At 23.7% G+C, this 23,427-nt stretch overlaps 1 protein-coding gene across 1 annotated transcript; it reads right to left on the bottom strand.

The window, feature by feature from the left end:
• Positions 1-204: 204 nt before the first annotated feature.
• On the bottom strand, positions 205-8,941 carry LOC145839059 (uncharacterized). The gene is made up of 12 exons (XM_082946670.1): positions 8,835-8,941; positions 7,653-7,797; positions 6,446-6,588; positions 5,975-6,140; positions 4,750-4,889; positions 3,835-4,020; positions 2,856-2,981; positions 2,555-2,702; positions 1,784-1,960; positions 1,414-1,543; positions 522-1,165; positions 205-357 (listed from the first exon to the last, which is right to left on the bottom strand). The coding sequence occupies exons 1-12, from the start codon at positions 8,939-8,941 to the stop codon at positions 205-207; spliced, it is 2,265 nt and encodes a 754-aa protein (XP_082802796.1).
• Positions 8,942-23,427: the final 14,486 nt, after the last annotated feature.

The following is a 23,427-nucleotide window of genomic DNA, read 5'->3' as shown; positions in this document are numbered from 1 at the left end:
AACACATTTAAGCAGCATAAGTAAAAAGGAACAGTAAAGAACTATGGCAAGTATTATAAAACATTACAGGTACAACAACATGTGAAATTTACAATGTTTTTTTTGAACGTTGGGTTAATATTACTCAAGAATAATTATGGTAGGCATATAAGTTACTATTTTGGAACTAAGCTTTACAAGTAGAACTATGTGAAAAAAATTATTTTAAAGTTCGTTATTAATATGATGTAGATCATGAGCAAGTTTTGGAATTTCTTTTCCTTGATATTTCTTTCCAAATTTTATTAAGTTACTGGTCAAATCAAAAATATTGAGTTTTGAAGGACTTAAGCCGGATACATCACCTTTAGTTATGTCCTATAAAACATTATAAGTAATTATAGCTGATGTGTATGATGAAAAATATTTTTTCTGAAAGAAGTTTGAAATGAACTAATAGGCTGATAATGATATTTGTTTAAAATCAAATTTTTTATTTGATAGTTAAAGCTAAAAATAAAAATAAAAATAATAAAACTTACATCACGAGGGTTTTCGTTTCTGAAAATTTTAGCAGAAAGATTTTTTATCTGGTTGGCTTGTAAATACAACTGGCGAATATTTAAAGATTTATCAAAAAACTTTTCAGGTAAACTTTTCAACTTGTTACCACCCAAAGCAAGGTACTCAAGATCAGGATTGTGTGCTAATAATAGCTGAGGAACACCTATTAACCCAATCAAGTTGTCTGCTAGATTTATTTCCTTTATCAATAAATTATTTTGAAACATGTTTGCTGGAATTATTTGAATTTTGTTCGAACTAGCGCTGAAACGTCTTAAATTTTTATTATGAGACAAAATATTTTGGGGTATTTCTTCTAATGAATTCGAATCTAAGTTGACAGACTCCAACAAACTGTTGTCGAAAAATATGTCATTCGGTACGTCTTTCAATTTGTTTTCAGAAAGATCAATTTCTTTTAAATTCTCCATTAAACTAAAAGTACTTCTGATGAGCTCATCAATTCTGTTTCTGGCCAAGAGAAGATTTTCAACATTGGGGGTTTTTATTAGAAGTTGGTGGGGAATTTTATGAAGATGGTTTTCATTGATGTTAACAATTTTCACTCGATCTGCAGTTTGGTCTTCATTTGAATCTATGATGACGTCAGTAATTCTATTGTCTGTTTGAATTGAAAAAAGTGATAAATAATGTAGAAAATTCTTTCATAAATGTTTGTTTTACTTTTGTTTTTTTTTTTTTATTATAAATTGTTGCAGAAAACTAGTTGTTAATTCATGTTTAACATAAGAAAAGTTTAATTTTATCACATACTACAAAATTTTACACCTCTAAATAGTTACAGTTATTAAAGTTTATTTTATTATTACCTCTGATAAGTGTTGTATTTAAACTTTCAAAACAACAAACCGTTTAACAGTATTTCTTCAATACTTGTCATATCGTCAGAAAATGTTAAAGTAACCGAACCACTAAGCTTGTTAGAATCTAGTTTCAAGTTCTTAAGTTTCGGGTTGTTTACGAAAGTAGCATTTCCGATCTGTAATGTTATAATCGCTTGTAAATACTTGAAAATCTAACCTCGTAACAATGAAAGCGTTGTTTAAGACAAAAATGTTTGCATCATTTGTGTTGTGTTGTATATTATTGATTATATTGATTTAAATGATACTTTTGTACATAAAACTACTACTTTGCATCGAAAAAAAGATTGATTAAATTTTTAGTAACTATTTTTCTTAAATCTAAACTTTTAAGCTAGTAAAAGTTAATCATTTACTTTGTTGAGCCGATTTGAAGATAATAACACTGACTCGAGTAATCCATTGTTGTCAAACATGTGAACTGGTAAATTGTTTATGTAATTTTCACTTAAATCAAATGAGTAAAGCTGACCGTTGTTTTTAACAAGATCTCCAGAAAGTTGTTGTATATGGTTGTCACTCAACTTAATATTCTATTAAGAATTAACTATTATTCAAAGCAATGTAAATATATATTTAAAAAAAAAGCACTAGCTTGTATATTAAAATCCTAGAAACTAACTTTATGATTATGAAATCGAGTAAAGTTTACTTTTTATAAAGTATGGGTCTACTTAACGTTTTATTTAAACTTTTTTGAAAACCTATACTAAAAATTTTTCTCCCGATTAATAATACTAAAGTATTCTTTTAACTTCCGTTTTAAACAAATTGTTTTAACTATTCTGCTCTCGTAAAACCAAAATTTTGGTAGCTCGGTATAAAACAAATAGTGTGTAAAAGTCTTTGAAAATTTTCTATGGTTTTTGGCTTACCACTAAACAAATATAACTAAAACTGATGAAAATCAGCTGTGATAAAAGTTATAGTACTTTTTCTATTACTGACACGTAACAAGTATGATAACTACAATTTTTTGATGTATATATACCTTTAACAAAGTTTAACTATAAACAAATGTATTTTAAGCTGAATTTTTACTTTAAGCTATTGCTTTTTTAACATCTTTTTTATACATCTCTTTCGCTATATTATTAAAACAGTTAGTTTTAAATCAGAAAGTTTACCTGTAGAAAGGTGTTGGATGTGAACATTTTTCTAGGAAGTCCATTTATATTGTTGGAGCTAATATCAACTGATTGAAGAAAGCTTGCTTTTTTTAACATATTTTCATCTAAAGCCCCAACAAAATCATTATTTTGCAATTCTAAATTTCTAAAAAAAAAAATACTTGCGGTTATGTTTTATCTGAATACTATTTTTTTGTAAAACTAAATTTTTTTTAAATAAGCTGCTAAAACTATTTATTGATTCTAGACTTGGATTACTTAAAACTAACTAAGCTAATATTTTTTTAATAAAATTAACCTAGTTTCTTTGAGTTGACCTAATAATTCGCCAATTTCTTTTGAATCACTCAGCAAGTTACCATTTAGTCGAAGTCTTCTCACTTTTAAACAAACATCTTTTAATACATCCACACTTGTAAGTGCTCTAAAATTGTTTTAAACTGTTTAAATGGATAGGCAGGTTTTAAGATAATAAAATCGATAAGAAAGGGCTAATATGAGAATTTTGTACAATAAAAACTAATTTTTTTATATATTTAGTATTTACTAGTTAGTTTAATTAAACTTCAAAATTTGGATAGCAATAACTTCTAAATGGTAATAGTATTTAAAATTACTAAGTCCTGTATGTAAAGCAAAATTAAATTTTCAGATATATTTTTTTTTACTAATTCTATGTTGGAATTTTAAGCTTTTAGTTCCTTTAAATGCCATCGATTTATTTCAAATAATTTTTTTAATATTGATTTGTAAAGTTTGTCTCAACAAAAATTATTTTTAAATGGGGTGTTTTATTTAGTTACGTAAATGTTGTTTACATCAACAAATACTAACTACTTTAAAAAACAAAATTCACCAGTCGCAAAGTGGTAAATATTTACGACATAAATTACGTCACTAAAACGATAAAATGGAAAAAACTTTGGAAAAAAGTAAAAAAAAATGTTTGCTTCTAATATATAATGAGAATTAAATTACCTCTTATTTCCTTCAACACATGTTGTTAGACAAGTAAGTAATTATAGTTATTGTTAGTATTGAATTTTATAAACATGTTCCATTTTTACAGCAATAAAATGTTTGAAACTAAAATTAAATCTATATATACTCCATTCTAAAAAATACAGACTTAACTTACGTTTTGGGAAATATAAGTACGACTTATACAACTTAACAAAACAAACGAAAAGACAAAACACTTGTATACCAAACAAGCTAACGTGAGTTTATATGTATAAAAGCGTTTTATTATTTCTGGAAAAGTAACGATTCCCAACCTGTGACTACAATCAAGTGTGTGGGTTTCAGCATCAAATTCACACGGATGCCTCACACAAGTCACATAACCGAATCTCTGAAGCGCATTTTTCAGATCTGATAAGTTTTTGTACGGGGATCCACGTCTGAACTGCTGTCTTAGCGACCATGGCAACCCTTGGTTGTTAAGCAAAAAGTTGACATGCCTGAAAGAAATGTATATTGTTTCAATAAATAAATGCTAGAAATTTTTTAATAAAGAATAAATTACATATTACAAATTGTGAATTTAGTACAAACGTATTAAATTATAAAATTTGTCAACTACATGGAATGTTTATAAATACATTATTTTATTTTATTTCTTGGAATACTGTAATTAAAGAAATTGATTTTTTGAGTATTTCAAGTTTACCAAGGTGTGTGCTTAATCACATTTCTAAATTTCTCTTTAAAAGTTTATGTTAAGTTGCTTTTGAAAATAATGTAAATGTACTATTTTTTCAAATAAATTAAAAGTTTATCAGACTAAATATCTAACTTTTCTTAGTCACTACTTGTAGTAAAATTAAATTTACTCTTTTTTAATCTTTCACTACTTGTATTTTTGTTTCGTAAATAGTAATAACATAATTATAAACTATAAATCAGTTTTTTAAATTGAAATCCTGTAAATTAAAATTAAACATGATTGTAAAAAAAATTAATTAATAAACTTTAAATTATTTAAACAAATAAATTAAGGGAGTAAGTTTTAACGATATACAACGCTAAAAATTCTTTTAATAAAGTTAATTTTCAATTATTTATTATTTTAAATTAAAATTCTTAACTACTTAAGTATTTCAAAATCTAATTACAATGCTTTTAATCTTATTGTTTTTAATTTATTAACATTATTTTTTATACATTTTTTCAGTGTTAATAAGACAAACTTTAGTTGTTTTTGGTAGATAAACAAAGTTTGTGGCAAACACCGCAATTTATTAGCCCACAATCTGACAGATTCCAATTTAGGGTTGTTGTAAAATATACTATCAGGTAATACTTCGATATCGTTGCTTCCGAGATGAATCTAAACGTCATTTTTATTTGTTGAGCATAATAGAATTAAAGAATTTAACTTAATAAGTATTAGATTATTAGAACTATAGTTAAACAGCATTTATATAAAAACAAAAAAGCTATTTTTTATTGGTACATATAATTTTAGTTGTTTGTATTATTGGGATTTATGTTTAGTAATTTACAATACAGAATCATAAAAGCTTAACTTTTATTTCTTGTTTGACAAGGCAACGAATAAACAACTTTTATAAAAAGCCGCGGGGCAAAAACTCCATAAAGTCTGTGTTTTGTCGCAATGTGTTTTTGTCGTGTTTACAAAATACCAAACAGAAAACGCAAAAACCACGAGACACGAAATTTAGAAGTTTGGAATTTGTTCTTTAATTAAAACAAGTATTACTTCTCAATTTCAGTGCATAATTGATAGAGAAACGTTCGATAAACTAATTTGTGGTGTATCTGTACGCATATCAACTTATTTGAAAAGGAAGCTATTTGAATCTAATTGAAACTAAATTAAAAACAACTATTTAAATTTTGTTTGTCGTCTACTTATTTTAAGAAACGTTAAATATTTTGACAGTAATTTTAGAAATTTTATATTTTAATCAATGAAATTATTTAGAAGACCAAAAGAATGAAAATAAAATGATAGTTAAAAAAAATATATGTTACCTTAATTGTTTTATTTAATACAAAAGAAATTTAAACTTTTTAAAGTAAAAAAAAATTTAACACCTAATAATTTAAACAAAAATTTAAAAAATGTGTTTATCTTTTGTGAATTCTTAACTTAAAAATCTTATTTAATAAACTTGTTAGTATAAAAAATTATATAATTCTTTCCATTCACTGTGTATCAAACAATCGAATTAAAAACTTTTCTATTGAGATTATAACTAACCTTGGTTTACAACAAAGTTATTAATTACTGCAGACTACAATATAGAAAAAGATATTCAAGTAAGTTTAAGTATAAATTTTTAATTAGATGCTTTGTAAATTTCATATACAAGTATGTTAAGTAATTTGTCTATTCGCTCTAATGTCTTAATTCGTGTAATTTTTTGATCAACAATCTTTGAAACAAACTTGTATTAGTTCTTTGTTGTGTTGAAACGATGCAGGTGACAAACATTTTATTTTGTTTTTAAATGCAGAAAGTGTTTTGAGATTTGTTAAACTTTCCAAAGCTCCATACGGAAGCAAAAGCATTTTATTCCAACTCAAGCTCAATTTTTCAATATTGTAATTGTTACTGAGAAATTATATATTTTCAACGTATATAAATATCTATTAAATAGGGTGTGTAACTTAAAAATCATTTGCTTGAAATTAACTTAAAAATTATTGTAACCGATGGCAAAAAACTAAAAACTTGTAAAGTTTTAATCTTTAAACGTTGTTAAATGCATTCACTCACATCATTCAAGATAAGAATAATTCATTTAAGATCTTTCATTTTTGATAAAAATGTTTAATAAATCAACCTAATTTATAAAATTAATTGTTTTTTATAGGATACTCAAAAAGTAAAAATTTATAAATTTCTGTCAAACTAACATAAAAATATCATCAGTTAAATCTTCTAGCTTATTTTTCCATAACTGCAGCTCAATAAGCATCATATTGTTTTTAAATGAAATTAGATGCAATTGTCTTATTTGGTTGTTGCTTAAGTCGAGCTTTTTCAAAAGCTGCAAGTTCTGTTAAAAAAATAAGGATTTCGTACCTTAAACCTACAAGAACCAACAAAAGAAAAGCTATTAGACTGTTTTTTAATCTAAAACTTTAATCATTGTGCATTTTAACACAAAAAATTTGTTTATAGCGTGACTAGAAACTAAACTAAAAAATATTTGTTTTAAAAACTTTTAACATCTCTACAAATAAATATGCATTGCTTAAGGGGATTAAAAACAATTTACTTTTAGGTAACTAAAAGTGCTTTTATTTAAAAACGTTTAGACTGTCTTTGCTCAAACTTTCATAAATTTTTACATTATTTTTATGAGTACCACTAACTTCAAGCAACTTGGCAGGAATGGTCACTAACAAATTGTTTCTCAAATTTAGTTCAGTTATATAAGAATTGTTATTAAAAAAATCTTCGGGTAGTTTTCTAAGTTTGTTGAAACTCAAATTTATTGTTTTAAGATTGGGAGACTCATTCAGCACTAAGTCCTGTTAACATATACTATAATGAAAATGCAATATAAACATCTATGATAATTTTCAAAACTTATTATACAATGCACAGTTATTAGGAGATTAATTTTGCACTAAATCCTCATTTTAAAATTTGTTACTTAAATAATCTACGAAAAAGCAAAATACGATAGAATATAATAATAGTAATTTACAAAAATTCGTGCGAAAGTTTGAATTTAATGTTAAATCTCTATATGAATATAATAAAGATAAATTGTGCCGGTTAATCGAATTTTCAATCTATATAAAGCACAATAATTTGTCTCTTAGACTAAACTATCTTGATAAAACAATTAGGGTTAAAAGTTTTAGCTAAAAATAACAACTATTCATAGTTATATGTAAACTTAAAAACACAAGTATATATATAAATAAATAATTCTAAATATTTTTGTATAGAACAATAAGACTATTGATTTAATATACTAAAAGTATATTTAGGTTTGAAGTTTAAGATCTTAATAAAAGATAAAACTCAGCTCAAAAACAAACTACAACCTACATAATTATTTTATCAAATTGCGGTCATTTTAAAGTGATCTGAAAATAAAAAACAAACTCTGAATTTAGAAGCGTTGTTCAGTCTGCTGTTAATGACATCGATGTGTTTCAGGTCTCCTGGAATCGAACCTGGTTTCAAATTAACATCCAATCGAGCGAGAGTACACCTCAATCGTGACAACTTTTCAGAATAGTAGCAATTACTGAAAAGGGAACATATTTTTAGAAGATGTGACACAGTCAAATTATAAATGCGTGAAGCTATAAGTATTAAATTTTGAAAATTTTAAGTGTTCTTTAAAACCACAGCGAATTGCAATTTTTATACACTTAATTACAAGTAATTTGAATACTGTACATGATACGTAAATCACTTGTAATTACGTTGGAATTCTTGAAAACAGCTATCAAGTTTTATATTTGACGAGTAAACTTCTTTTTAAATTATGATATAGAAGAAAATAGAAAAAATTAACATAAAATAACTGATATAATTTTTTCTTTAAGTAAGTTAACTTTATATACTAAATTTTCTTATTTTGTTAATTCAAACCACATTTGTTTACTAAATTACATTCATACTACTTCAATTTTTAGTACTAAGGCTTATATTTATGTTTTTAATTTTTAGATTTTAAACTTAAAGACACATACAACTAATACAGATTTTTGTGCATATTTATCAAAAAAAAAAAGAAACAGGTTAATTGCCTAGAAAATTACTATGACATTAATGTTTTTTCACGCAAAACTACTTAATTTTAGGAAACTTGGAAATAAATTAAGTAGATAAATTATTATCACAACCGATACGCCTAGAAATACTTGAAAATCTGAAAAACTCGTTAGGCCACTTTTTTCTTTGTTTACATAAAGTACAAAACATTAAGATTTGACTGAATTTTTATATTTATACCAGCTAAATGGTTTTTAAAAATAGTTATTTTAATATTTATTAGTATAATAAATATTTAAATAAACCTTTTTATGTTAGTTTACAAATTTGAAAGATTACATAACTTTAAATTTTTTTTAAGAGTTTAAAATGTTATTGGGACAAATATATTAAATACTTTATAAACTAAACCAGAGTTAGTTTAATTTTACTTATATTAATTGATATTACTGTTCAGTCAATTTTTCTCAGATCACTTTTAGCTAAAGATTAATTTTAATTTGAAGATTTTTTTTATTTAATTTGAGCATTAAAGTAATAATTATAAATATAAATAAAACTTACTGTGAAACTAATTTAGCATCAGGTCCACGGACAAATGCACCAACTGAAGAAAATGACAAAAAGACAAAATAAAACAAATAAACAGGTAATTGCATTACACTTGGCATGTATAAGATTTCACGGGTTTTGTATATATATTTATCTAAAAAAGAAAATATTTAATTAATTACTAAATGAAAAAAAACAACAAAACACAGACTTTTTAAACAGTAAATTTTGATAATTCATAAACTAAATCTTAAAATATATACACCTACACTATTTAGATTATTGCTTTTATAAAAACAACTTTTTTTTCCCCCATTTACCAATATTACTATTTATTTTGCTTTTTGTTTAAACAAAGTAATTTAGCTAATGACATTTAAATAACTTAAACTATCCATTTTAACATAAAATAACTACTAAATATTTAGGATTTTAAGCTACAGTCAGTAGTACTATTTGGCTTTCTACCATCTACTAATATTTTTAAAAACAAACTGCTTTCCTTTTTTCGTGTCCCGCTTTAAATCCCGAATTTTGTTTTTCTTTTTTTCTTCATTTTCAATTTTAATTGCCTGCAGACATGATCGTTGTTTAGTTAAGTTCTATTCCTAATCGTTAGTCTGTTACGTCATAGTACTTTGTGACCTTGCTTACAATATGAAGGCTCAGCATTAATGCTTTAAACTTATAACTCTACTTTGCTTTATAAAACGACATACAATTGAATTTTCAAAAAAATTGAACATAAAATATTTTCAAACTGGCTCGCCGACTTTTTGGCAATTGGTTTGTTACTTTAAGAGGATTAAATGTTTCAACGCTGTCCACTGTCGTTGTAATGTTTGCGAAACACACAATTACTACCAATGTCAGTGTGATAATATCTCGGCAAAATATTTTGTTTCTTTACTACTGTAGATTCATTGAAGTTCGAAAGCTAAAAACAAAAGTAGTTCTTAACTGAAAATAAATAGATTAATGCAAAATTTTATGAATATTTTGCAAGTTGCTATTGATTTTGTGTTGTTAAACTTTTGATAAAAGCAAAAGAAAAACAACTAATGCTTTTTGAATTTCTACTTTTGATTTTTAAACAATTCCTATGTTTATTCGAAGCAATAACAAGTATCAAGTAATTAAAATAATAAAAACGAGTAATCAAAAAACGTTTTTTTAGAATATTTAGCTACTTAATAATCAAAAAAAATATAAAAAAAACGTTATTGTAAAAACAAGTTTACAGTTAGTTTGTTATAATCCTTTACACGGCTTTAAGGTAAATAAAGACAGGTGATAAACATTGATAATTTAACAAAAACTATATGGTTTACAAATTTAAATCAATAGTTTAGTGTTGGTTAATATTGTTTAATAATTAAAAAAAGTATGTAATACTATAAAAAATTGATGTGTACATTATTTTTCAATTTATTACTGTCGGTAACAGAAAATTTTTCGTAGTTGTGTTTTTTAAAGTTTTCTTATTATTTTGTAAATTTTAATCAAAAAATAACATTTAAAACAAAACTAATTTTGCAAAAATCGTTTAAAAAATAATATTAATTATTTCTTTATAGTAATTAAGCAGTTTTTTTGACCTTTTTATGTCAAAAACTTGTAAAATTAAAATCTTATCGAGAAAAACTAAAGTGTAAAACATTTAAACTTAAACATATTTTTGAGTTTCCTTATCAATTTTTTATATTAAGTTTATTTTTGTCCAGCTTTTATCCAAGTTAAATAATCTTTTTTTCTAATACATAACTTTTTATTTATTATTTACTGTAACTAATTAAAAAGACAGCTTGTCGTTGAATTTTTACTTTTGTTACTGCTAATAAACTTTCTTTTTATATAGTTTGAAAATAACACTTAAATTTAATACAGCAAAAGTTTGTTAGTTGCAGTTGTAAAATATTTTTATGATATCTAGCTCGTCTGTTTAACGCTAAACTAAAAGTTTTGCTAACAACAAATAAGAACTTGTTGAAACTTGTTAAAACTTGTTGAAATTTTATTTATATGTTTTTTTAAATTCTTAAATTTGTTTCTAATTAAAATTTAAACTATACGCCGTACGGTATTAAATTTAAAAAAAGTGAAATTATTTGTAAAACTAAATAAATAAAAAACAGAGACATTCACTACAATTTACAGATATGTGCAATTCTATTATAGTCACTTAAACGAACTTTTATGAACGTTTTTCAATTGTTTATAGACAACAAAGTAGGAGTGTATTAATAATTCAGGTAGAAAGCTAGTATTGTATTTGCATTAAGTTTAACGTTTGCGTAAAAGTTGTATACTATATATATTTTTATCTATACCTATAAGTTAATAATATTTGTAAAACTACGTTTACTTACTTAACTTTTTTTACTTAGAACTTATTTAGAATTATTGTAAACTTACACGAACGGTTCTTTACATTTTATAGATCGTTTAATCGTATTAAAATTCCAAATTAAGAAAATTATAGTATACGCATAACTTCGAGAATAACTTTTATTTTATATATTCGGAACTCAAGTTAGTTTTAATAATTAGTTTAATATATCACGTTTAAAATTGGTTTAACTTTTTATGAACAGTTTAGACTTTATTAAGTAATCGCAAATAATACGGTGACTGAAACTTTTTACATAGCACTAAAGAAAATAAAAAATAAATAAAAACATTACTAGAGAAAAAGAGCATTTTATTTTTGTTTTACTATTTTATGTTTTACTATACTCATTTTGTTTTATTTATGTCAATGCTGACAAAAACATATCCTGACTTAAGTTTAGAGAAATATTTTTATTTATGCTCAGCACAAAAACATTATAAATGAGTGTTCAATAGATTTAACAAAAGTTTTCGGTTGAAATCACTAAAGTTAATATTTGAGCTTTTGAAAATTTAAAATTATAGCAATGAAGACTTTCAGTCAACTTTTATATTACATTTACTGCAATTACTTTTCCCGTAAGTATTTTAAACTAAGCTTATTGCATATCATTTTTACGAGTTGTATAAAACTTAATAAAACAGTATTGATTGTCATTGCATGTACATTGTACATAAATACAGTTTACTATTACATGTAAAAAAATAGTTTACATGTTTAGCCTAAATAGTTTATATGTCTTCGTAAGTAATAAAGTTACCGCTTTCTTAATTCTGTGATAAGTAAGTTTTAGCAGTTCATACATTTAATTTTTTTATAATATTTTAATTTTTTTATTCATTTAAACATCAAGTAGTCAATGGATCACATTCGATTTGAATTGTACGGATTGTCAAGTGTAGTTTACATCCATTACAATTTTTTTCATTTAAAATTAATAAGTTCTTACCAAAGTATTTAAAAACCTGTCATGGAAATAATTAGTTTTCAGAAGTTGTAAAAGTTTAAAACTAGTAATTACAAGAGTTTTAAATATTTTTTTATAGTTTCGTTAAGAAATCTTTTTTGAAGGTTTTAACCCCTAACACTATGCTTAGAGTTTTCAAATACCGAAAACAATCGTAAAAGTATTTTTTAATAATATTTGAACCACACAAGTGGCGACGCAAAGTAGTTTTGTTAGGAGGTGCCGAAAATATACAAGTGTTTAGAAAACCCTTAAATGATTTTAACAGGGTAAAAATACAACAAAATTGTTTTTAAACAAAACTTTATACAAAAATAACAATCAAAACACTTTTATAAAATTATGATACGTTTTTTAATTGTTTTAGGTGGATAAATGCTCCAATGCTACGCCCCACGCGATGCTTCTTAACCGCACCATAAAATTAGCAAACATATCTGATTGTTACGATGTATTTACGAGTTCTTCAGAAAATCTAATTGATTCTAACCAACGCAACGTTTAGTTAAAATTTCTTTTTAAAAATACTTTTAGTGGTAGATACAGATAATCGCATCTTGTTTTATTAAAACTAAACATAAAGTATAAAACACTACTTGCATTGAATAGAATGTTCAACTGATTAAGAAAAATAAAAAAATATTCCTATGTTTTATATGTCACCATCAAATGCCCTTGTAATATGTTGTACTTAAAATTAACACAACATTTTTGTATTTTTTACTAAAATAAATGTTATATATAAAATGAAAAACTTTTACTACAAATATAAAATTGTAGTTATAATTTAGTTGAATTATTAAATAATATTGCTTTAAAAAAGTAAAATTTTATATAGTAATACATAATTTAATAACTTATAATTGACACAGTAAAGCTTTATTGTAATGGTTTTTATATGAAACAATAAATATAACAAAAAATAGTTTTTTTAAAAAGAAAAAGTGTTTCTGTGTAGCGCACACATTTACCAAAGTTTTTGAATAATAGTATTTGTTTATTTAACATCTGTAAACTTTTAAACTTTAAAAACTCCGACCTTTAAACGTTTTAATCATTCTTTTAGTGGTTTGACCTGAGGTTAAAACTGTAATTTATAAAGTTCAGAACTTAAATACACACTAATAGATATCAAAAGTTGTGTAAAATTTACTTTTTCAATAGTGTAAGTTCTTATATACTATAATTTCGTATAGCTTATATAAGTTTATATGAAACACTAATTTTCTTTTAATACCAAGTTTATTTTTCAAGTTAAACAATAAAATTTTATATGACGTCGGTACATAAAACTGATACTACCTATGTTTTATAAAAAAAAACTATACAACGATTTAGTTTTTACGCATTTTAAGTATTAACTTTTAAACTAAAATTCTTATATCTTAATTTTTATTCTTTATTTAAGGCTTTGGTGTTGATTTATTTTAATAAACACCAAACGTTAAAACGAATTTATTTATATTTATTATTGATTTTTCCTATATCAATACACATACACAGCTTTAAAAAGAACATTCTATACAAAAGTTGTTTTTTGATACTTATAACATTTCTCTTATTATCAAAAAGCTTTACTAAACATAAACTGTTTAGAATTTAATTTAAATTGTGTACATTGATATAATTTAAGCGAAAAAGTTATAAATATGTATCTAGTTATATGTAATCTACAAAAAAAACTTCTGAGCTGATTGAATACTTTTACGTTTTAAGAACCTTAATAATTCTTTTTTGTTCAATTTGAACGTTTTGTTGTTAACTTAGAATAACTCAGTTTAAAATTTTATATTAAAATGTTTTAAACTATCTAATGCAATATATATTTCAATGAAACCAAATTACAAATTATAAAAGTACAAATTTATTAAAATGTTTCCATGGCGTCAGAAGATCAAAAAACTATCGAATATCTAAGCCTGTTCAAGTGCTGTAAATACTCAAGTTTAAGAGTTAGTAAAGACTTGACTTCCGATCTAATTTACGTAAATTAGCCAGATAAATACTTTAAAACAACCAAGAAACAATAATTAAAAGGATTTATGGTTTTTTAAGTAATTGAAGATATTAAAGAAATGTGTTACTTTTATAATTTAAGAATGTGTCCGGACATTTTTAACATTTAGTGTTACCACATCTTGTTACAAACTTGGATAAACGACAAGTTAGTACACTTATAAGCAAATACTTTCAAATATTTTGTAATATAGACTTTTTTTAAACTTATTAAACCAGACCAGGTTTTTTCTTTTGTGCTGATATATTAAGTTTTATAACAAATTTTACCTACACCGGTATAATAAAACTGAAAATTATGTTCATATGTCATAAAGTTATTATTAGGATTTGACTTAAACTGAATGAACAAACTATGTTCCTTAAACTCTAAGTAGTTGTTTTTGTTATGACAAGTTTTAAAATAAATAAAGTAGAATAGGTTTTTGAAATGAATAAAGTATTTTTAACAACTTGTTTAAACCGTTTTCAGATATATCAACAATATTTATTCATTTACTTACAAAATTTTGTTTTCTAATCAGATATTTTTTGGACAACTTGTATTATTGTTCATTAAACGTGTATGGTTTTACGGTTTAACACAAAAAAGCGGGAAAAAACCAAGACTAATAACTATCAGCTGCTTGATAAACAGCTAAGCTTTAAATAAGTAATTATAGACTAATACATTGTCTCTCCGTATGTTATTTAATGTTTATAGTAAAAACATAGCAAACCAGAGTTTCACATTAATGATGTATTATTTTGAGTTTAATGTGGTTTAAAATAAAACAGTTTTGCTTCAATAATCACTTAAAATTTTCAAATATTAAAAAGATTACAATAATGTATACCACTGATATTTATCATAAATAGCTTACCTAAATTAACAATAATTCTTTTTATTTTAGGGTTAAAAGCCGTAGATAATTTTTAAAAAAATGTTGGGCATATTTTAAGACAAAAGATGTGGATTAATTTTGTAATTTCAAAACTATTCATTATAATATTTTGCTTAAACTAAAATATCAAGGGCGTTTTTTTTATAACTTAAATTATTATTAACACTTTAATGATTTTCTTTTTAATTTTTAAGACGTATCTACTTAAAGTTTAAAAAAACTATTATTATAAGTAAAGTAAGGTTTTTTATTCAAAAATACACAAAATTGTTTCTTTAGAAAAATATATACGTACACTTTAATTGTCATAATATACTTAACACTCTTACTTAACAATTTAGTTGGTAATGTAATATTTATACTGAAATAGGAATCAAAATACGTTTAGTTGCTAGAATCGATGTTATAATACATTAACAAATAGCTATATCATATGCTTTTAATTTTTTAGTATCAAATAAAAAGTTGCATTTCAGTTTAAAAAAGCTTAAACATTTAAATAGTAAACTTTTTAAAGTGTTTTTTAACTTTTATTAAAATTAATACTGGATTATTAGAAACATATTCAATTGTTCCGAACTTAAACTGTGATGAAAAGAAAACGTTTTTTGTCCAATTATTTATAAGAGTATAAATATATAAATAGTTGGAAAAAAAATATAGTATAAATAGTACTAGTGCTGTCGTTTTTGTCGTACTTTGTAATGTGCTTTTTATTTAACTTAGTTTAAGGTAAAAATTTCTACTATTTTAAATGTTTTTCTCTTAGCAATTCTGTCTTATAAATTACTTCAAATTAGCTTAGTACAACTCAATTTTATTTTTCAATTTTTTTTTTAAACAGACTTTTATACTCTATGACGTAACTACTTTTAGCTAGACTTTTCAAATTCACTGTATATAACTAAAACAGGGTTTCCCAAACTCATTTACTAAATCGCCCCCTTTTCAGAAATTTGAAAAATAATCGCCCCTCACAATTTTAAAAAATAGTTTTTCTCTTAAGTACAAACTTTTGATTTGAGCCAAAAAATTGTGTTCGAAATGTAATTTAGTCTGGTATTTCTTATACACGCACTTTTCGGCTGTGTTCAAAATAGTTTACAGCGCTTGAGAAAATAAGTTACTATTGTTTTCTTATAAGCCCAGTGAAGTGTATAAAAATACTTAAATATTAAAAAGCCTTGTGTAATCAGTAATCAATCCTGTTTAAATATGAATTGTTTTGAAACTAATGAAACTTTTAGGGTAGTGGTGGACAACTTTTGTAGTCAGCGATTCATATTTACTAAAAAATCATTTCTTGTTTCAACTCGTTTAAAAAATGTAATTGCGGGCTGCATAATTTACAAAAATAACATGCAGAAAACTAAAATACTCGAGCAAAATTGTAATAAAATGATTTACTATTATTGTGATCTAGGAAATACTAAAGTAACTAAAAACCAAATTGAAAGTGTATTTCAAAATCATAAACATCAAAAAACTAAATTTTGTTTATTTTGCACAAGTAGATTCAAGTTACTTGGCGGGTCGAAATTTGATTGAATCTGGACCGTAAGTTACCAATCTGAAATCTTAACTGAAACCTGACATTATAACTCTCTCATTTAAAGAATTTCGGACATTTAGAGTGAATACTAAGTAACTTATTTAAGCCGCACAAAATACTTAAAATTTTATATAAATAGGCATATTCTAAAATTAAATACCAGAGATTAAAAAACTATAAAAGAATGAACAGATTTTTTTAAACATAATGAAATAGATATTAAAACATTATTGCTGATCCAGATTTAGGAAGTTTGACCGACTGGTTGATTATCTCACATGAAAAATGGGTTTATCAATACTTTCTGTTATTGCAGTAAAATTATTAATTTCGATGCTGAGATATATTTTAAGTAAGTTAGTTGTAAAATTAAAAACTTAATTCTAAACTCTTTAAACTATATGTTTTGTGATAGAATACCATTAAATAGTTTTTGACTTAAAATAACTTTTAGGAAACTAAACCTTAATTTTAACATTTTTTTCTTCGATAAATTTTAAAAAAATCAAATGTTTTACAGTTAATTCTGTGAACAGAAAGTAATCGATTAAAAAAGTCTTTTAATTGTGTTAAAACTTTCTTTTGTAACTGTAGCAGTCTTTTTTATTGCTTATTTAATACTGTTTAATTTTTTTTTTCTCTAGTTATTAGCCTATAATAATTTACTAGAAAAAAATAGTGAAAAACTAATAAAATAAACAACATATTCTAATTGCTAATATATTAAAAAATAAGATAAAACAAAAAACAGTTGTATTAATAGTTTAAAATTATTTAATATATAGATTTTCTAACAGTAATAAATCAAGTTAGAAAATAAGTTTGAGTTTTATAATCTTTTAAATGAAAAAGTTAAAGCATTTCAAATAGAGACATCAAATCTTTACTCTTTTAAAACCGAAAATAATTTTTGAAATAAAAACTTTAATAGTTATCAAGGCTTTTTTATTTATACAGATTAAACAAGTAATAACAAAAATATGTCAAATAAATTTCTTTCAAACAAATACTTTAACCACTATGCTATAAAAACTTTTAGTGTAATGTAAATCGACAAATATAAACTACAAAATTAACCAGGTCAAAACAAAGCTATTAACATATTTAAAACATAAAACATTTTATAAATACAGTAGACTTTCTCTTCAATTCGCACTTTGAACAAAATAAAAAAGTTTAAACTCAAAAATTATTACCATTTTTTTTACAAAATGATAAATTTAAATATGTTATATGCAATAACGTTATGAATAAACATGAAATCAACTAAAACATAAAACAAACAGTCATAAAAAAAAGATCTATATAAGCTATTAAATATTGTGTATTTTTCGTTTTACTAATACTTAGTTAATAATAGACTTTATTTAAGTTAAGTTTAAGAAAGTATAAGTTTGCACTTTTTTTGGGTAAAAAGTGCGAACTTAAGAGGAAGTCTACCGTAATTAATATTTATTAGGCATTATGCAAACCTGCTATAAAATAAATAACTTAAAAGATTTTTTAATATAAAAAGACTACTTAAATACAATACAAACCAGGTTAAACAAGAAGTATTTTAAAAGATCAAATAAATAAAAAAAACTTTCATAAAATAATGTCTGCTACTGAAGTCAAATATAATGCGAAGGATGAGGTTCATGAATTCTTGCAAGTTTTTCTAATCTGATTCTAAATCAGTCAAATAAAGCCTTAAGTCACCTCCTTTTCAAATATCTAGATAAGATATTTTGCTCAAGATGTTGATAACTAAACTGAAAGCTTTCTCAACAACATAGCTAGAAGAAAAAACTACACACAACAATCTAAATTCCTCTCAAATGATTGGATACTTTTGCCTTACTTTTTGTTGAGTTCAAAAGCTTTCATTTCGTTTTTTGGAAAAAATTACTTTAAGTTCAAGGTCAGTTTGTAAGTCGGAGAAGGTTTCCTGTGAGTCGTTTACTTCAAAAAGATCTGCCACGAAGGGATCCATATTTTTATCTATATGATAGCTTTTTTGTGTCAAACCGAAATTTTACTACTTAATATGGTGAAATTGTTAAAAATTCTAGATTAAAAAAAATGTTTGCCTAAATTGTCAAATTCCAGGTTTTTCTAGGTAAATTGGCAACCCTGTATAGTTTTATTTCTTAGTCTAACTTAATGACTTTTCAAAAAACAATTGGAAATTTCATGAGGTGATAGTTAATATAGAAAACATAGATTTTTACAAACCATTTATGATCCTAAATAACATATATGTAAGGTTAAAAAATAGTGAAAAGAATTCCGATCGTCTATGATCTATGTAAGTGTTAAATAAGAAAATATATAATTGAAAATATGCAATTAACTTGAAAGTATGAGTCATAAGTACTTGATTTTTTTCTCTATATTTTACATAAACACAATAAACTTTTTTGTTTAAGTTTTACCACAGGGTCAAATATTTAATAGCAAGCTAAAACAAAATAAAAAGTAAAAATTTTATGACAACCCAATATTTTAAAATCGCCCCCTTTTCGCCCCCTTACTAGTTATCGCCCACCCTTTCGCCCCCTTACTAATTATCGCCCCCCGAAATACTAAAATCGCCCCCAGGGGGGCGATATCGCCCACTTTGGGAAACCCTGAACTAAAATTACACTATAATGTTAATAGTTTTTAACAATATTATTTTGAGGATGCGCTAAACGAAATTAATTGATAAGCTATTTTCGAAAATGAGTGAGTTATGATTAAATTTTATAGTTAAAACCAATACCAAAACCAAACTATTTATAACAGTACTTAATGATAAAAAAATTAATTTTAAAGTTATTGAAAAATAATTTCAAAATATGCACATTTCTATATATCAATAGTTTTTTAATGCTTCGTTTATCATTGAAAATATTTTATAAACAAGTTTTTGAAGTATTTTCTTATTTTTAATATAGTATAAGTATGAATTTAGTTTTTTATTCGAAGTTAGTTAATTTTTATACTTTTGGAAAGTAAGTTGAAGTTATATTTTACTTAATTTACTAGTAATCTAAACGACTTTAAATAAGTAACAAAACTTAAAATTAATTTAAGATTTGAAAAAATTTTAGCTTTTCACTCTATTTTTAAGTTATACTTTATTTACCTATACGGTAAACTTTAAAACTTAAAAAGCTAACAAAAAAAATTTCACTAACTATAAAAATAAATTCTATAATAAATATTTTGTTTAAGTAAACTCTAGTAACATACAACCTTTAATTTATATTTCCGTTTATAATACTTAGTGACTTATATATATTTTTGTCTATCATGCTACTTCTGTGTAATAAAATAGTTTCAGTGTTATAAGATAATAGTTTTGTAAAACCGTTCAGTACAAATTAAAATTTATCGATAAAAAAGTTTATTTTAGCTGTTAAAAGCAATAATTTTTTTCCGATTTAAAATATATTTTTGTTTTCCGCTGAAAATAAACAGATATTGCTTAAATTAGCATCCAACCGCATTCACTGTTACAAATATATTAATCAAAAAAACAATGATTTATTTAAAAGTATTTAATTAACAAACGTCAAAATATAGCTGGTAAAAATCTCGTTTATTCGATAAATTAAAAAAAATGTTTTGTTTAAATTAAATAGTTATCTTAAATTTTTTTATGTTTCTTTAAATTTATTTTAAAGCACAGCTATTTTTTAGCTCACATTTTGAATGTAGTAGTTTCTTTTCTTTTAGAATATTTTTTGATGTAAAAAAAGGTTAAATATACTTATATTAATTTTGTCGTTTAAGTGCAGAGGAAATGAAAACTGAAAAAAAGATATGCATTTACACTTAATTATTTTAGTTTGAATAATTTTTTTTAATTAATTTTTATAAGGTAAACGAGCAACCACTGTATATTTATCTTTCATACTTTTATTATAGTTTTAAACAAAAACTATCACTATAGTTTTAATAAATGTGTATAAAAACTTTCTTTTTTAATTACTAATATATATGTCAGAAAATTGTCAAATAAAGTCAGCTACGAAGAAATTTCTTACCGACAACTTTTTTTAGCTTATAATAATTTATGCATACAAGGGTGCCCGACTACTTTAATTCTGACAATTCAAGTTCTTGAGATTCAAGTTTTATTATTTCGAATTGTTGATAATATAAATTTTATTAAATGTTGTAAAACATAGATATTGCTTACCATCACAAACTTTTCAATTTTTTTTTTTCAATTTTTTTAGCAATATTTTTTTCTTTAATTTTCTTTTTATTTGCTAAAATTAGTGTTAAAAGTTACTTAAATACCATAACTATTATTTATTACTATTTATTTTTATTTTTTCGTTCATGATAATTTTGTTATTTAGACCTGCATGATCTTTTCATTTTGCACAAGTCAAAATTTTTTATTTAAAAATATTGTTTGTAACTTCAAGTCAAATTAAGCAAGAGTTATGCTAAGAATATTAATATTAAAGTTAGTTTCGCATAAAAAACTGGTAAAGTATGTAATTTTTTTTTCTTAATAACATTGGAAGAAAAAATGCAGGTATAGGGCTTTTACATAAGTTCATCACAAAAAGTAGTCTGAAGATTTATATTGACATCATTTTCATGTAAAAAGTACTAAATGTAAACTTATTTAAAGAATTCCTATTTGTACTGATACTTGTAAGATTTTTTAACGAATTCGTTAAATTTTTTCATCTCATAAACAATTATGCTTTCTATAGCTACTTTAAAATTTGACTTGATTAAAATATTTCTTGTTGTAAATGTGATAACAAAAGTACATCTTTACTTTTTTTGTATAAGAATTCGCAATATTCAATAACACTGATAAACAACACTACCTTAAGTTTTGGTAAAATTTGTTTTTTGCTAAATCTTCTTTTTCTTATTATTTTTTTTTACTTTATTTCTAAATGCATAATCTAGTTTGGTTTGAAATAAACTAGATTTTAAATTTATATTTAAAGCTTTTTTAGAATCTTTTTTGTTTTCAATTTACACACATTTAATAATCTCATAGATTAAAATTATAAACATGATGAATTTTTCTTTTTTAAGTAACTTTAAAAAGTCTGAACTATAATTTACATATAGCTTTTAAATAACAAACTAATGAAAGTTTTTAATAAATAAAATACTTCAATAAGAATGAAAAAGTTTAGACGGATTAAAAAAGTAGCTTAAACAAAGAACATCACTTATGTATATTAACTTCAAATAACTTAATTTGTGTGAAGTTTAAAATAATCTTTGTTTCCTTAATCCTCTTTGGTTCCACCACTGCATATGACTAAACTATACAAATTTAGTCTAGTATGTAAAAACAGTGTCTTGTTTTTCTTTTTTTTTAAAGTTAAACTTAGATACTTTTTGCTATCTATCGCGCTAGGTTATTCTGATTATTAAAACTTGTAAGCGAATTTCTTTCTAAACTTGTTTTTATAAATACTTAGCTCAATGTTAATGTATAACTTTGAATAATTTAACAAAAACTCTAACCAAGCTGATCTAAAACATTTAAAAATCCATAAAAGGGTTTAAAAACCCACTTTTAGCTGTTTGTAATTTATTTGTAAATTTGTATTAGTAAAAACAGTTAAGTAGTCTAAATCTTAAGTTTAAAAATTATTTTAAAAAATTTTAAACTAAAAGTGATTAAAGTAATATTAAATCAATAAAAAAGTATAAATAATTTAACTAATCAACTAATTGTAAAATATTTGTAATTGAACCAAAAACATAGTCAGTAAAAAAATTAACATTGAATTAGAGTAGTTTTAGATATTATTAGCCTTTTAACTGCTTTATTTTACAAATTGAAAGACAATAAAAACGTAATGAAATGTTTAAAATATTTATAAAGCTATTTGTTTATTGAACGACAACGAAAAAGGCGCTCAAAATTTTAACGGATACATTTTAACGTCTTGTCCAGGACTTTAAATTTTAAGTAACCACGGAAACATTTTAATGTGTTAAACCAAAGCAATTGCGTTTGATGATTTAAAAGATCGTAAATTTACACCTGAAAATTTCAGTAGGGCATGCCAATCTTGAACATAAAGTTGAAAAATATTGTTATTATTTAGTTTTGCAATTTTTAATTAAATAAGATTTCAAAAAAAACTTAATAACTGTTGAAAAGTTAGATGCCTTTTTGTATAGCTTAACCTTAATATTTTTATTGTTGGTTATAAATTTAAACTTAATTTTATTTTTACATTAATTTTGTAAAAAAAATATTTGTTTACAAACCGAAACTAATTAGTTTGTAAAAAAACGTTAAAAATCTTACATTTTTCTGCATATTGTTTAACAAGTAGTAATGTTACATCTAAATGTATATGGATAATTCAGTCATGATGTATATCGAAATAAGCACAAAAACATTTTTAACATTTTTAAGCAGTTATAAAAGTTTTTGTTTATTCACTTATTCAAAGCAATAAAGAAATAGTATAGAAATTATACTATTTAAAAAACGTTTTAAGTGTTTTTAATTTGAAGTAACTAATCACAGTAATTTTTAATAAGAGGTATATACTTCAAAAGAAAAATATTATTTTGTAAAAAGTTTTATAGGTAGTTTAAAAACGTTTTATTTTCAGGTTATGCTGTTGCTTTATTAAAAAACAATAAACTTAACTTAAAATGTTTTTAAATTGTGTGTGTTGAAATTATGTCTATTTAATTTTGATAACATTAGTAAAGAAAACAAAAAAATCACAAACTAAATTATGTGAAAATTTCTACCTTTAGAAAATTTTTTTTTTATTCATTAGCATACTATATACAGACTAGGATAAATAAAA

This window comes from Thalia democratica, chromosome 6 (assembly GCF_965202585.1).
Source record: "Thalia democratica chromosome 6, ktThaDemo2.hap1.1, whole genome shotgun sequence".
Taxonomy (NCBI): domain Eukaryota; kingdom Metazoa; phylum Chordata; class Thaliacea; order Salpida; family Salpidae; genus Thalia; species Thalia democratica.
This window is presented reverse-complemented; position numbering and strand designations above follow the sequence as displayed.

Bases quoted from the DNA above. Each gene is read 5' to 3' on its own strand.
- LOC145839059 (XM_082946670.1), bottom strand. From the start codon at position 8,941: ATGCCAAGTGTAATGCAATTACCTGTTTATTTGTTTTATTTTGTCTTT. The intron at 4,890-5,974 runs GTTTGTTTCAAA...AATGACGTTTAG, and splicing joins ACAACAAAGAACTAATACAA to ATTCATCTCGGAAGCAACGA. The intron at 1,961-2,554 runs GTAAACTTTCTG...AATTCTTAATAG, and splicing joins CATCCAACACCTTTCTACAG to AATATTAAGTTGAGTGACAA.